The following is a 16,084-nucleotide window of genomic DNA, read 5'->3' as shown; positions in this document are numbered from 1 at the left end:
CAATGAAGAAGGTGCGCAGAAAGGGGGTGGCATCAGGTGGCAGGATACCTACACGGGAGAGACTTAAGTGTCCGTGCAAGGAGCACATGTGGGTAAGTGGAAGCATTTTAGGGAATCCCGTGATATTAGGGGTCGTGTACCTTGCAGTGACCAATGGCCAGCATGAAGGTAATTAAGGAATAATGCAATGTGTTCTAGGCAATGTGTTCTAGGCAATGTACACTGGTGGGCACGGACAGGGAAGTCCTCCTTATCGGTGACTTTAATGGCCAAGTGCAGGCACTGGATGGATTCCAGGATTTAAATGGAGAACCGGTGGTTCAGGTGCATGGAAACTCAACCTCGAAATAGCCAACCTTCGCGTGGACTGGGAAAAGGAGCACACGTGGTGTGCTAGGAATAGCCGCTCGTGCATAGATAACGTACTTGTGTCACCCCATTTGGCTCAAGTGCATCACAATTGATGAGGAGGGGAAGCTAAGTGTTGTAAGTGACCACAACCGAATCAAGCTGACCATCACAGAGAGTGGCAAAGGTTCTACGTCGAAAAAGAAACTTGTGGGGGTGTAACTGCTTGCTGACTGTCAGGAGACATGTGGAAATCTCTGAATATCCCTAGCCTCACTTTTGCACATTCAGTTCTCTGCTTCACAGCAAAAACCAGAAGTGGTTGGAGGGCAGCGAGAAGTGGGCCATTTGGCCCTTTGGATGTAACGGGCGCGTTGCAATTGAGGCCACTCAGGATGATCTGGGTTGGTCCACGTACGAGGTGCGCGAAGCAAGGAGCAAGCTCTGCTATGCAGGACGTCTGTACATCATGGAAAACACACGCTGGCCTAGGCGCCTGTTTAGATACATCTGCATAGCAGGCCAACAAACGCAGTGGTGTAAACGGGTTCAATTTCTGCGCGCGAATACGGATTTCTTGCAAAACCAGTATGCGAGGACTGGGAGTCCAAGTGTACAGGGCTTGTAAAACTACAGGAATCTGAAGAGGAGACCAGGAGGCGGCGGGAGGCAGTGGTTGTGAAATCTACCTTACGGATGTACAGCGCTCACGAGGCCAACATTAAAATGGAGGAGCTGTACAAAAACAGAGGTGGTAGTGTGGTCCTCGAAGTACGAGCAGGAGCACTGCGAATGCTTGCGTACTGGCGCCACTTCGACCCGTCCGTTGACCCCCTATGTCAGACATGTGGCTTGGACGAGGAAAACCTGGACCATCTAGTTCTTCCGGCGTGTCGGTTTGTTCCCACGACACATAGAGGGCATGAAACTTCAGCTAGCACTGGGATTTATAGGAGCGGGAATGGAGAGCGGGAACGGCGAACGGCTGTGTCTCACACAGTGCGCGTAGCGAAGGACTGACTGGCACAGCGGTGGCGTTTGACTTGGAAACAGCACACAGTGACCAACTCTGAGCGGGAACAGATAAAATCCAGTGTCTAAGCGTCAATGTATGTGCATCGGGTCGGGCTGTGTGTACCAAAGAGCTGTTGTCGGTGCTCTCCCCATTTTATTTTTTTCCTCTTTCCCACCTGCCCCTCTTGATCTCGCCATGTATACATTATTTTCTCCGGCTATGTTTCTTCAAAGCTGCCCGCCCGTTACAGAGAGATCAGGGACAATTCATCATAATTTATGTATTTGTCTATTAATTAATTAATTAATTAATTAATTAATTAATTAATTAATTAATTAATTTATTTATTTATTTGCGAGTTTATTTATTTATTCATTTATTTATTTATTTATTACACTTAATTGCTGGCGACCACGCCGAGTGGGCTGGCCGGAGGGAAACCTACCAGTGCGTGCAATCTCCGAGGCCATGGGGGCACGTGTGTGAATGTACATTCAAACAAATTCATCTGAATATATGACGCGGTTTCGATTTCGCCCTGGACTGGAGTAATCTTTAATGACTTTTTTGTCATTGGAGAGTTGCGCATACGCAGTGGCACTTACCCAGTGACCCAAGTGCGCGTGAAATGGGCTCATCGAAGACAGGTATATATACCCAATGCTGCATATCCAGTAACCCAAGTTGTTCCAATAGTTGGTTTTCAACCAAGCTCCCTCAGCACAATAGCCCGATGCTCTTCCCATTAGACCACGGACTTTTCGTTGACCCAAGTTGGCAGGAAAAAGATGAGGGGCACATAGATATGGCCAAGTGTGAGATACAGATAGCTGCCGGCAACGAAGGACGGACTGGCACAGTGGTGGCGTATGCCTTGGCCACAGCAAAGAATGACCATCTCTGAGGGGGAACAGCTAAACACCAGTGTCTCAATCTGTCAAAGTCTGTGCATCAGGTCGATGTCTCCGTGGTTGCATAGCGGCTGTGGCTTTCCGATGACAAGCACGAGGAAGCCGGAGTAAATCGCGACTACGGCGACCGCATTTCTTTGGAGGACGAAGTAAAAAAAAATGAAACTCGCGTACGTAGGTTCAGGTGCTCGTAAAAGAATGTAAAATGGCACAACAGGTGCCAAGGGAAGTCAAGCGCAGTCGCGGGCGGCAGAACATCAGGCGAGATGATGAAATGAGGAAATTTGCAGGCGCAAGTTGATATCAGGTTTAACAAGACTTGCTAGCAACAAGTTTTGTCAAATCGCATTTCTTCTACACTGAGATCTTTTAATGTGTCGTGAAACCAAGCAAAGTCAGACGGTGCTCGTATAAGCCCTTTGTGTGTCACTTTGTCCTCGTGCGCTTAGCGCCGTACCTCTTGTCCCTAAGCTGAAATCAGCTAGCGCAAGACAAGGGTAATTGGAGATCGCTGGGAGACGCCTTCGTCCTGCAGTGGACATATAAAACACGCTGACGACGAAGAGAACGCCAAGCGTTCGAAGTTATTCCCGGGTCCCCTACTGCGGCATGTCTCGTCAATCAGATCGTGGTTTCGGCACTTAAAACCTCAGAGTCTGTTAGCGCCGCCGTGACTCGTGTTGATCACTCATCTCCTGCCGTGGAGTAGCTCACGCAGGCGTCCCCGTCGGTCGATACAGCTGCGATGACCGCGGCTGCTATCTCCCACGCACCCCTCCTTTTTGTAGCACTCTTAACACTCTAAGTGCCTTTCGCGTTGCTATGAAAAACGCTTCGCAAGCTGCACGTCGATAATTTATGACGCCAGAAGCAGCTGGTAAAAACACCAGTCGACAATATGCGATCGCGCATTTATCGGCATCGGCTCACAAAATTGTGAAACCTGGTTCTTTCTAGGATAGTGGATGGGAGTTGCAAACTACGTCTCAATAATTTTCAGAAGCTTCTTTTTTTTATTATGTTGAATCGAGACGGACGCATTTACCTGAACTATTATTTTGCGACAAGCATTCATGCTTATAAGTAAGAGCACATCATTGAAATTCGACAAATTTTGTTCGAATCAGTACCCCGATTCCGAAACGAGATCCTTTTCCCCCGTTTTTTTTTATGCATTTGAACAGTGAAGTCAGAGTGTGGCCCAAACTAAAGAAGCTTCATGTAGCAAAATATCCTCAGGCGTTAATGCGTGAGCATTTTTACGCCTACCCAGTGAGAAAACCCGTCGGTATGTCTGTCGCGTAAGACAAACCGCTATAAAGAAACTAATGTATAAAACAAAATAAATTCCAAAGGAAAAACGTTGCTGGTCATGGGTTTAGAACCCACGACCCCCCGCTCAGAAGCCGTTTGTCTTACCCACTGGGCTAAAGACCCATTTTTTTCTCTTTATTGCATGGAATTATGGGTAGGCTCATGCGAAAATTAGTTGCATTACATTTAGTCACACAGGAAAAACAAATGCCCACATGCTGCGCAGTCCAATGCAACTTCAAAATTAGGACAAGCAAACACAAGCGCCCGAACGCGAAATCCATTCAGAAACGAGATGAAAGGTTGCAACCACACTAGGCACTTGAACAGCCACGCTTGCAGAAGGTGAATATATCTGTACCAGTGTATGTATCGGCGGTACAAGAAACGTCAAGGAGGAAGAGTTTCTATGAAGGCTTTGTTGAAATATTTGGTGAGAGAGAGAGAAATTAATTTACAGAAAGGCAGAGAGGTCATTCTGAGCTATAACTTGCTCTAGCCTGCTACTCTACACTGGGGAAAAGGGACGGGGAGGGAAAGAGCTGATGAATGATGATGGTATAAGGAAGAGATACGTATATACTAATTCCCAGAGTTGTGGCATCTCTAAAGCCGTGCGTCCAGCCCAATGGCTTGGAGAAAACTTATAGCGGCACTTGTTACCAGTGCTGCGCTGTTTGCATTAGGCCAAGGACTTAAAAGAAACTCGTCTGATAGCGGTCTCTTATGGATCGTTGCAATGGAAGAGACAAGTTGCTGTCGTTCTTCCGCGTACGCGGGACACACGCAAAATATATGTTTAAGTGTTTCTGGCACCTCACAGTTGTCACAGTTTGGGCTAGTATCACTGGCACCTATCGTACGTCTATAACGGTTGGTGAATGCGACACCAAGGCGAATCCGGTGCACCATGCTCGTGTGGCTTCTTTTGAACTTGTGAGGCATACGAAATTTCATTTCTTGGTCCCATTTGTGTAATCACTTGTGTCGTCGATCTGGTTGGGTCCAGTGTTCCAAAGTATGGTTGCGTATTACGCGACGAAGTAGGGAGTTTGTGTCTGTTCGTGGGAATGGAATGCGTACTTCACAAGCATTATCTAAAGCAGTTTTCGCTTCAGCATCTGCCTGTTCATTCCCTATCACGCCACAGTGTGAGGGTATCCACTGAAAGGTGACATTGTGGCCATTTCTAGTTGCGTGTTCGAGACGCTCTGTAATTTCTATAGCCATGGAATAATAGGGCCCCGTCTGAGGACACAGTCAATCGTTTGAAGAGCTGGCTTGCAATTGCAGAATATCGTCCATGCGTGAGGAGGCTCCTCAAAGAGAAATTGAAGTGCCTTCCGGATAGCAACAAGTTCTGCGGCAGTTGATGTTGAGCTATGGTCTAGTTTAAACCGCCGAGCGATGATCATATGTGAAATGACGAAGGCTGCAGTGGAGGCATATGGTGTGACAGAGCCATCGGTATACACGTGTACAGTATATCCGTACTCTGCAGGAATGTGCAACAGGGTGAATTGCCTGAGACCAATAGACGCAACGGATGAATTTTTAGTAATTCCAGGGATCTGAAATGTTACGACAGGTTTAGACATAACCCACGGGGATATTCTTGGAATACAGGCGGGAGAAAGTCTTGACGGCAGAACACTCTGACGGCGCGATATAGTCCTTTAAAAGCTGGAACCTGGGTGGGTGGGGAGCGATGACAGATGATGGTGCATGTGTCGGGTCAACACGCGAAGCTACATTCGAAGAGGCTCGCAGAGCAAGTATACCCCAATAGGACAATCACGAGCTTCCGCTATTGTTCCATTGGTTGACGTACATCGTGGGAGGCCCAAACAAGTGCGCAATGCTTGAGCTTGATTGCTCTCCAGCGCGCGCACACAGCTGAGTCCCATGCTTGAAAGCGCCGGCATGCTGTACCGTATATACCCTACGAATAGTGCTTGGTACAATTGAAGTAATTACGACTCCGAGGGGCCCATCTTGTTCCTGCAACGACGCGAAGGACGTGAACAAAACTCTTCAGCTTTGACTTCAGTGCGGCGACTTGTCTTGACCAAGATAATCGCCGGTCTGTGAGTAAGCCAAGGAATCTGTGGTGTGTAACCGTAGGTATTAACGGTTATCGGATACCTGGTCATTTGTTTTCGCGTGAATGGAATCACGGAACATTTTTTCTGTTGAGAGTTGGCGGCCTTGACACCGCAGATACTTAGTTGTGATATTCACTGCAGGTTGAAGCCTAGCACGCATTTGGGGACGGGTGGCTCCAGATGCCCATATGCATACGTCGTCCGCATATGTGCTAATCTTCACCGTGGTAGGAAGTTCAGATGCAAGGCCAATGAATGCAACAGTGAAAAGAGTTGGACTGAGAACTCCCTCTTTTGGAACACCTCGATATATATGGTACTGCCCGGTGTCGCCATCACTTGTCGACATAATATGCACCGTGCGGCCACTGAGGTAGCTAACAATCCATGCATATAGCCGGCCACCGACATCTAAATCTTCCAGTGGATCAAGGATTGCATAATGTAGTACATTGTCTCGTATGCACCCTTAATATCCAGAAAAACGGCTGCAGCTAACCGACGGCGACTTCTTTTCTGTTCAACAGTCGATACCAACTCGATAACACCGTCAATGGAAGAACGGTCTCTTCTGAACCTGTGCATAAAATCAGGAAAGCAATTATTTTTCTCTAGAAACCATAAATCTTCCAGTGGATCAAGGATTGCATAATGTAGTACATTGTCTCGTACGAACCCTTAATATTCAGAAAAACGGCTGCAGCTAACCGATGGCGACTTCTTTTCTGTTCAACAGTGGATACCAAGTCGATAACACTGTTAATGGAAGAACGGTCTCTTGTGAACCTGTGCATAAAATCAGGAAAGCAATTATTTTTCTCTAGAAACCATTCCAGCATTGACAAGACCATTCTTTCCATTACTTTGCCGACGCAACTGGCTAAGGCGATCGGTCGGTAGGAGGAAACCTCGTTAGGGCATTTCCCCGGTTTAAGCAGCGCCACAACGCGACTGCATTTCCAACTATCTGGAACATTTCCTGTCTCCCACGTCGTATTATAAAAAGATAGAAGAAGACGCCGTGATTCTGTGCCAAGATGGCAGAGTTCAGCGTACGTGATTCCGTCTGGTCCTGGTGCCGATGAGCGTCGAGAAACCGAAATCGCAGCGTCAAGCTCTTGCATCGTGAACGGTACTTCGAGTCGTTCATCAGGTGATGGGGGCGCGATGGTGACAAGGGTTGAAGTCACTGCATTAGATGCGTCCACAATGAGTTTACAGTAGTCCTCAGAGTGCTACCTCCAACTCGGTCCGGCGTTGATGTAAAGCCACCCCACGGAATGGGTGTCTTTGTTGTGGAGTTGCCTGGAGACTTCGTATGACCCGCCAGATCTTTGATATGATGCAATAAAAGCTATCTCGACGACCACATGTGCGGCCTACTTCGAGCATTGTAGACATCGAGCTTTAATGCTTGATGTCCCCAATACGTTTCGGTGGTCGCGGGAGGCGCCATCCGTTGGTGCGTTACTTCACCGACTGCAATGCCACCGATCTCTGAGGACTCATGCGCTTCGCGTCACACAATACTGACAGATTAGCAGTCAATGAGTAAATAACGATGGTAAGGAGTGATGGGGGCTATGTGGGTCTCATCACGGTTGTTAAGGTTCAAAAATAATGGATAAGGCGCTAAAGAGCAATAAGGGCTTATAATGGACGGAGTAATTTTGATAAAATTGGTAAAGACCGACAAAGCTTTACAACGGTCGGATCTAAAGAGCGATAAGAGCTCATAATGGACGGAGTAGTTTTGATAAGGTTGGTATGGACCGACAAGGGTCTATAACGGTCGGATCGAGTGCGATAATGTTGATAAGAACAGATAAGGATTGACAACGATCGGTTATGTTGCGATAAAATTGATGAAATACAAAAATGATAAGGGTTGGATCTAGTCCGATAAGCTTGATAACGAAATGTAAGGGTTGAGAAGTGCTTATACTGGTCGCGTCAAGTTTGATAAGATTGATAATGGCACCGGGCAGCGTGGAGATGAGGAAGTGGCACAATGCTTACGGATACTTAGACAACTCGAGTGGCATTTCTGCGTGAATCTTTAAATTTTCTTTGACCTGCCGCAGCTGGTAATCCGCTTCAAAGGCGAATCAGCCCACGCAGGATCTTCACCGTGGGAAGGACTGAGCGCCCTGGACGCTGCCGTCGCTTCGTACGTCAATGTCAGCCTCCTTCGACTGCAGCTGAAGCCGACCACCAGGATACACGGTGAGTAGAGTGCCTCGATCATGCACTTCCACCATAGAAATGAGCGATCTACCGAATGTCTTGTAAAGCACACGCGATAGTTATCTTCCTCTATTGCCAGTTCTGCGAAAAGGCGACACGTGTGAGGGAAGGAATCATTACTGATTTCCCTGCATCTCGTGTCGAGAAGTAAGATTCATTTTTCGCAAGTATAGGCAAAAATGAAGTAACAAGTAAATCGACACCGTGACCTCTTCGGGGAATATAGATCGCTCCTTCATGGAACGTCAGGGGTAACGTCAGAGCAGGCACGCTCCGTGAAAAGAAAGCGTTAATAGCGACATCTTGAGACATAGTGCTCCCCGAATACAAAGCATTTGAAACATTCTTGTGTCGCACGGATGTCTTGATGGAAAAGCTGAACTTTTGATGATTACGTTGGAGCTTCGGAAATTTTTACCCTTGCCGAAACAGCTCAGTCGCTGTCGTCCATGGCACTAGTGCATTAAGGGAGCTTTGCAAGATGTCCGCACCGGGTATGCTGCTACCGGGTTGACGTCACCATCAGCAAGAACACGAATTGCTAGTAGGAATTAGCTTTCGGGGGTACAAATTAAGAATCGCGCACTCTAATGTGTGAAATTATCTTGCGTGAAGGTACTGTTGAGCACACGTAACCAACAGGGCCCAGCAAAATGTACGACACAGATTTCAACGAGATCCGTGCATATAAAGGAGCCATGACATGGCCACCCAACTACTTTCACTTTCTCACTGACCAGTATGGGCCAGTATGGCTTAAAGGAAGGGACCAAATTTTCAGCGCTCATTTTAACCCGAAATTTTAATTTGGAGTTGCTGCCTCTAAGCTCATCTCATCGGGCAGCGACCTCCATTGTGCGATGACTTGTGTGACTACAAGAAGTACTGCGACACCGCTGTGTTATCACCTCCGGAACATTCTGAAACCTAGATGCTATAGCACGAAAAATACGGGCACTGCATACACATGCAATGCGCACCACATGCGTCGCGTGACCAACACATGGCGCTTGCGGTGTGCATTCCACGTGTCTTTATGTCCTCGCCTTTTAGCATCTGGAATAACCATGTACCATCTCGCCCGAGCATCAGCAGTGTTCCGAAACCGCGTGAGTTCTGTGCCGGTCTGTTCTTGCACCGCGCGCTGTGGAACCCTAAGGAGCAGCTAAGGCGTCACCTGTCCATGGTGTGCCAGAAACTATTTCATTCGCTTGGAGGAAGACAGCACAAACCAGAGGACGCTTGCACGAACTGTCACTGGCTGCTCGGTGAGACGCATAGGCGAAGACGAAACCACGCGTACATTGCGCACCTTGAGCACCGACATTGACCAAACAGCCTTAGCCAGCACTCCCTACCTTAGCCTTCCCGCTTTTAGTTTTTTCCCTCACAAAGTAGACCCAGCAGATGACCCTGCTCCGTGCACTCAGCCAAGTGGGCTTGGTTCGCGGTAGGTTTTAATCGATACGCACTTGTTCTTGCGCCTTACCGACCGCTGCGTGTTCACGTTCTCCCGATATGCTCGCGCAACTTAAGCCATTTTTTATTGCAACGTATGTATTTATAATGTTCTTTGCAACGTACGAGCGTGGCAACCGCCCGTTGCTTTCTCACCTGCTGCCGTTTCAGAAGATGGCGGTGGAAGACAATTACGGCGACATCATAAGTATGCCGGGCCGGTATTTTGTAGCGATGCCTTATGCCTTATTCTATGCTATTCTTATCATCCACCACACACTGCCGCCTGATCGCGTTGCTAACGTGGGCAAACCATCGCTCTGACCAGTGGCGAAGCGCGAAAAGCCTGAAAAGGCATAGAATCGAAAAAGGCATTGCTACAATATACCGGTCCTGGCTCCGTTCATTCGTCTTCATTCGCGTTGCGCGATGCTCCCTCCTCGTTCTTGCCGTCCTCCATGCCAGGCAGAACGCGCCTCATATACTGTATGGTCTTCTATCGTCTTCCCATCGTCTTCGTACAGTCAAGAGGTTGTGGAGTTGCGTTGCTAAGTACGAGGTCGCGGGATCAAATCTCGGCCACGGTGACCGCATTTCGATGAAGGCAAAATGGAAAAGCCTCCGTGTCCCGCGTGATATGGTGCACGTTGCAGATCCCCAGACGGTCAAAATTAGTCCGGGGTCCCCCGTGCCTCGATAATCAGATCGTGGATGGGGCACGTCATACACCAGAATATACAGAATTTAATTTTAGATTGCCCGTTTTACGGTAACAGGTTGCGTACATAGATAGCCAGATGTCATATACGCCAAACCCGTATGAAGTCATGAAAGAAGACCTTGTTTTACAGAAAGAAAAAAAGAATACCTCTACAAATGCGCTCAAACATTGCCAGCCTACTGGGGAACAGGTACGATTTAATATGCAATGATTGATTAATGCTTGAAAACTTTGGGCCATGGCCCCTTTCAAAAACGTCGCCGCAGTTGCTCGTTATCACTTCGAAAAATCTGTGCACATTGCACACTGTCAACACGATGAGCAACGCAGACAACGAAACAAAAAGGTAAACCAAACAGAACAAATCTCGCATCCCGTCGTTTGCACTGTTCGCCATGACAAGCGAAGACCGATTAGCCCAGTCTAGAACTCGCGTTAATTGTACTGTCTCACGAACTCCCTTTAGCGCAGTGAAAACTGTTATGGCACCGCGTGAGCCAAGCAGGTGTGAGAGACGTACGGTCACCTGTCTCAGGGAGAGGAAGGAGAACTCCCCCATTGTGTACTGATAGGCCGTCCGTGACGATTCCATTGAGCCGACATTGCGCGCCAGGGGATTGTCAACCGGCTGGCGATGGAAGAGTTTTTACAACTCATTTCTGTCATTTTACGTGCCAAAACCACAAACGGATTAAGAGTGATGCAACGATGGAAGATGACCGATGAATTTTGATTATGTTTGAGTAAATTCTGATCAATTCTTAGTTTCATCCATTTCGCGGACCCGCCGTGGTTGCTCAGCGGCTATGGTCTTGGGCTGCTGAGCACGAGGTCACGATGGGGGTGAAATGCGAAAACACCCGTGTACTTAGATTTAGGTGCACGTTAAAGAACCCCAGGTGGTCAAAATTTCCGGAGTCCTCCACTACGGCGTACCTCATAATCAGAAAGTGGTTTTGGCACGTAAAGCCCCAAATATTATTATTATTACACTCAAAAAATTTTTACACCCTTTGGGGTGTATATCTGCCACACAACAATACTCGTCATCTGCCTTGCTTGCGTTTCCTTTCTTGAAAACGCTGCGCCCGCTACTTTCCTGTCGTTAATGCTATGTCATGCTGATAACGCGCATGCCATTCGTTACTGGGAAGTAGCGGGCTCGCAGAGTTAGAGATAGGAAATGCGGACAAGACAGATGACGTTTATTGTTGTGTGGGAAGATACGAATCAAAGGGTGTAAACCTTTCGTAGAGTGTATCTGCACGGTGGGGCCGTTCAGCCAATGTATACAGGCAAAACTAATTTTAAAATTGACACGAGTCCTTGCAGTCTGCGGTCCCAGTTTTAAAGAGGAGCACCGGGTTGCTCGCGCTACCAAATCCCTTAAAAAAAGTCTGGACAGTCTGTAGAATGTCTTTAGATATGCTTTGTGAAGTCTGTACAATACATTTCTGCAGACAACTTTTAGACTAGTCTGCAGACAGTTCGTTGACTTATGACCTTACAATTTATCATTAACGATTGTCTGCATATTGACACGCGTACATTGCTTATACCTTTTCTGGTGACCGTTTTTCACCTGCCGACAACTGTTGTCGCTGGGTGCAAGGCGCACTTGCATGTATCGGCACATTCTCGAACGTTGTCGCCAATTCTATTGCTAGGATCAGATTGCATGCACGATGCCAATAGTGGCGTACATTCAAGAACAAAGGCGAGCACCAGCAATGACGCGATAATGTGCGATGAGACATGCATAAATATGCAACGTGCCTGACCCGCAGATCAGATTTCGACGATCAGTGAACATGCTCGCCGCTTCATTGCGCCCTGAGTGGCGCTTGTTTTTCTGAGCTCAAGTTCTTGCAATAAAAAATCGAACTTTTAAAGTCACGCCTTTGGCAGTCTTTTATGCTTCACCGTCACGACAACGTGACAGTACTTAGTCTCCTGATAAATGTCTGTCCAGGCTATAGACAGTCAGGACTGGTGCCCTTACACCTTTGCTGACTATTAATAGTCTATAGACTGCCTCTTGGCAATTTTGTGAAATCTTCTCGAAAACAATCTATACGCTTTTTGCCACGTATTCTGAAAGTTTGATACGGTTCATACAAACCGCCGCTTTTGAGTGTATAATTCACAAGCAGCCTATATGCATTTTTGATAAATACTGTTTTGTGCATAATTGCGGAGTTTTGTCTTCCTACGTTGAGCTCTCCAAGGGAAAACATAGGAACTATACACCTTCGACATCGGCCGCGCAGGCGTGATCACTGAGGGCGGCAAGTCCCCGAACGTGATTCCCGAGGAGACGGAGATGTGCTTCAGCGTCCGTGCTCCGTGCGTCGAGGAACTGGCCCAGCTCCTGCGGAAGGTGGAGGCCTGCTTCAGAGCGGCGGCCGAGGCCACGGGCTGCGACCTGGTCGTGCAGAAGAGGTTGCCGTACATGAACGTCGTGCACAATGCCGCCATCGCGGAAACCTACCGAAAGCATGCCCACGCGTTCGGTATGATCTTTCGTCGTGCCGTGTTTAGCATAGCTGGCTGGTCTGAGTTGCAAGCGACTGCCCCGCGTTTTATGCCAAACCGCAAGGGTCGGTCGAGCTTTTCGTGTGCGAAGTGAAAGTGCATGGCTGAAAAGTTTCCCTTCCTCTATCGTCATCCTTTATTCATTTCGTAATTTAACGCTGGGGAGAAGACGGCCCTTTACTGTACTGGTTGTTAGCACAATCAATCAATCAATCAATCAATCAATCAATCAATCAATCAATCAATCAATCAATCAATCAATCAATCAATCAATCAATCAATCAATCAATCAATCAATCAATCAATCAATCAATCAAAAGGATTGGAAATTTAGACGGAACTCATGTACTGAAAACAACATAAATTTTCACATTGATAGCCATGTATTTCTTAGGGTTCACTTTGAGCAGCTTTACTGGTGTCTTTCACAGTTATCATCATCATCATAACGATCACAGTTATCATCATCATCATAACGACTGTGTGAGGCGTTTGCGCAAATGAGTAAGACAAGCGTTATCTTCGTCCCACTTATTACACTGTCTGCCTTTGAACTGTTTACTTCGTACGATGGATCACTAACCAGCCTAATGAGAAACGTTTGGGCTGTTGTGCTATGGACAACGTTGCGGTTGTCGTCGGACTATTATTATAACTCTTTTCGCTTTTGCTGGCCGCGCTGTTATTGTTTTTTTTTATAGGCTGACCGCTGTGCTCGCGGACGTACGACCCCAAAACAAATTTCGGGGTCATCAGTTGTGTGTGCGACGAGCAGCTCACCCTCTTCCTCTCCGGCTGAGCTCTTGACTGAGAAAGATGGTCTCACACGTCGGGGAGGGTTCCGCGTGTTATGCTCTCCTAGCGAAGGCGTGGTGTCGTCGCATCGAGCAAAGATTTATTGTGTCCTCGGGCCGTGGCGCAAGCTGCCAAGGTGACCTAGAAAAGGGGCCGCCGTGTATGCATATATAGAGAGAGGCTGAACAAAATAGGAATTTCATGCATTAACTGGGGAAGGAAATATAGCTTACATATATTTCTACTTATGGCGGGGTTGAGATGAGTTGGGTTGATTTTATTTTTGCCACATTGGGCGGAACCTGCCACCGGCCCAGTACAAAGGGGAAGTATCTATCTATCTATCTATCTATCTATCTATCTATCTATCTATCTATCTATCTATCTATCTATCTATCTATCTATCTATCTATCTATCTATCTATCTATCTATCTATCTATCTATCTATCTATCTATCTATCTGTCTGTCTGTCTGTCTGTCTGTCTGTCTGTCTGTCTGTCTGTCTGTCTGTCTGTCTGTCTGTCTGTCTGTCTGTCTGTCTGTCTGTCTGTGTGGTGCGAGAATGTATCCTTTATGCACAATCGTGCCACTTAATATAGGCGTATCCTTTCTGGACGACGTCGTGAAGAACCTGCCGCCCTTGGGAGGTGCCACGGACTGCGGCAACGTGTCTCACCGAGTGCCCGCCATCCACGCGTTGTTCGCCATTCCCGCCGCCAAGGGATCGGGGAACCACACGCGAGGTTTCGCCGCCGTTGCCAACGCCGCGGACTCCCAGCCTCCCACGCTGAGGGTGGCCAAGGTCCTGGCGCTGACGGCACTCGATCTGCTCACAGACGCCGAGCTGCTGCGCGAAGCGAAGCGGGAGTTCGCCGCTCTGTAACTACCGCCGGAAGAGGAGCTGCGATCGGCACTGCCATGAAATGAGAGTTTCAGCCGCTGCACATACGTTTTGGCGTTGCCGCTTCAGCTGGATTCACACGCCGGGCCGATCCGCCAATATACCAGCCTGGCGGACTGTTAGGACCATTAAAAAAAAGGAATCAGTTTTGCTTGGCATATTGATACACCTTTATAGCATACGCGTCACTTCGACGTGGTCAGTTCCGCTGCTTTGGGACGTCGCGTGACAGAAAGGCGAAGTGGGCGCAGCCCGAAAGCTTTCGACCGATTGCGGAGGGCTGTTGGTGATAAAGGCACAGAATCGGAAATAATTATTTTATTGCGATAGCAATTATATGGACACTTCAAGCGCATTTCGGCTGTTCCCGTCGCCGTGATGTTCCGTATAAACTCCAAACACGATAATACTGTAGGCTGTATGTGCTAAAAGGTTGCGAGGGTCAGCCGACGATCGCGGCTCAATCTCGCGTGCGCGGAGGGGAAGGCAGTGCGGAAGAGCGCTGATTCCTGTCGCGCGCGAGGCGCGGGGGGAGGCGTGGGATGTGGGGAAGGGGGGCGTTCTACTCCGGCGTCAGCTGCTTACGGTGCAACCGCGCAGGAAACGTATCTTGCTAACGATGTGCGACGTGGACAAAATGTGTGCCCGCGTCGGCCTCATATTCAAAGCGATCTGCGATGTGGACAAAGTACGCCGAGTGCCGTTAGCTTTGTATGCGCTGTACTTTCGACGTTTAGTTCGCGTTGCAGTGAGAGACAGCGCGAAGGTCAATAAGCTCGCTGCGGCAGCCGCGCTTCTTCACTCCAGCGTTTTGAAATGGAGTTTCCGTGGTCATCGAGTGAGATGTGTTCATGCTTACCTGTACGGGCATGACAGCGTGCTTGCTACCTTAGTTAGTAAGCGAACGTTCTCGAGTATACACGGCCGATAAAACTGACAAGCTTACTTTGTATGGCTGTCTACTAGATTGATATCGCAATCGATGCTTCACCTTTCGGGCGAAACTGCCACTTCTTCTTTTGTTTGGTCTGATCACGCATAATATATGTGTACAGGTCATCTAAAATCAGGAGCTTCCGCGGTTTTCTCGACGTCGTGCGACAGACAAGAGAAATGGGAGTCGTCCGGAAAGAATTTTACCAATCGTGGAGGGGTGATTATGGAAACGGAACAATAAACTTTGGAATAGTTTACTTTATAGCGCAGCTTTTTAGGTTTTCAGGCCAATATCAAATATTTTGGCTTGAGTGCTGGTGAAGTATTTAACCTGTTAATTGAAGTTAATGAGAAATCGCATACTATTGTTCCAGGCCTCTATTCTGAGAAAATAGGAAAACAAAATGTTTATATTAATGCATGGTCAGTAGTTCAAAAAATTAATATGTAATATATAATAATAATTATATTAATAATATAATTAATAATAATAATAATTAGTAATATAAGTGTCAATATAAGACATGAAGTTCACTTTTTGCAATGTGGGAACAATGAAGCAAGATAGGCAGCGAAATAATAAAATTTTGATGCCACAATTTTAAATTCTGCTTGCATGATACCAGGTATTATACGTGCACCTTTCTACTGCAAAAAATAGAAGCGTGTTTCTATCTGCTCTGGGTGCTGAGGTATCACCGCTGACAGAGTGCAGTAGGAAAAAAGAAATTGTAGCGAGAACATATTTAAAAAAGTCCTCATAGCAGGGACGAGGGTCTATGGAGTTAATTTTTTT

The 16,084-nt window shown here is 47.4% G+C and overlaps 1 protein-coding gene across 1 annotated transcript; it reads left to right on the top strand.

Moving 5' to 3' along the window:
• Positions 1-2: 2 nt before the first annotated feature.
• LOC142588775 (xaa-Arg dipeptidase-like) lies at positions 3-14,334 on the top strand. The gene is made up of 4 exons (XM_075700593.1): positions 3-92; positions 7,778-7,919; positions 12,390-12,632; positions 14,051-14,334. The coding sequence occupies exons 1-4, from the start codon at positions 3-5 to the stop codon at positions 14,332-14,334; spliced, it is 759 nt and encodes a 252-aa protein (XP_075556708.1).
• Positions 14,335-16,084: the final 1,750 nt, after the last annotated feature.

Source organism: Dermacentor variabilis, chromosome 7 (assembly GCF_050947875.1).
Source record: "Dermacentor variabilis isolate Ectoservices chromosome 7, ASM5094787v1, whole genome shotgun sequence".
In the NCBI taxonomy this organism is placed as follows: domain Eukaryota; kingdom Metazoa; phylum Arthropoda; class Arachnida; order Ixodida; family Ixodidae; genus Dermacentor; species Dermacentor variabilis.
Note: the sequence above shows the minus strand (reverse complement) of the source record. Positions and strands in the feature narration are given on the sequence as shown.

Excerpts from the sequence above, each read along its gene's own strand:
- LOC142588775 (XM_075700593.1), top strand. The coding sequence starts at position 3 with ATGAAGAAGGTGCGCAGAAAGGGGGTGGCATCAGGTGGCAGGATACCT. Across the intron at positions 7,920-12,389 it reads GCCGACCACCAGGATACACG|GCGTGATCACTGAGGGCGGC; the intron begins GTGAGTAGAGTG and ends TCGGCCGCGCAG. Across the intron at positions 12,633-14,050 it reads AAAGCATGCCCACGCGTTCG|GCGTATCCTTTCTGGACGAC; the intron begins GTATGATCTTTC and ends CACTTAATATAG.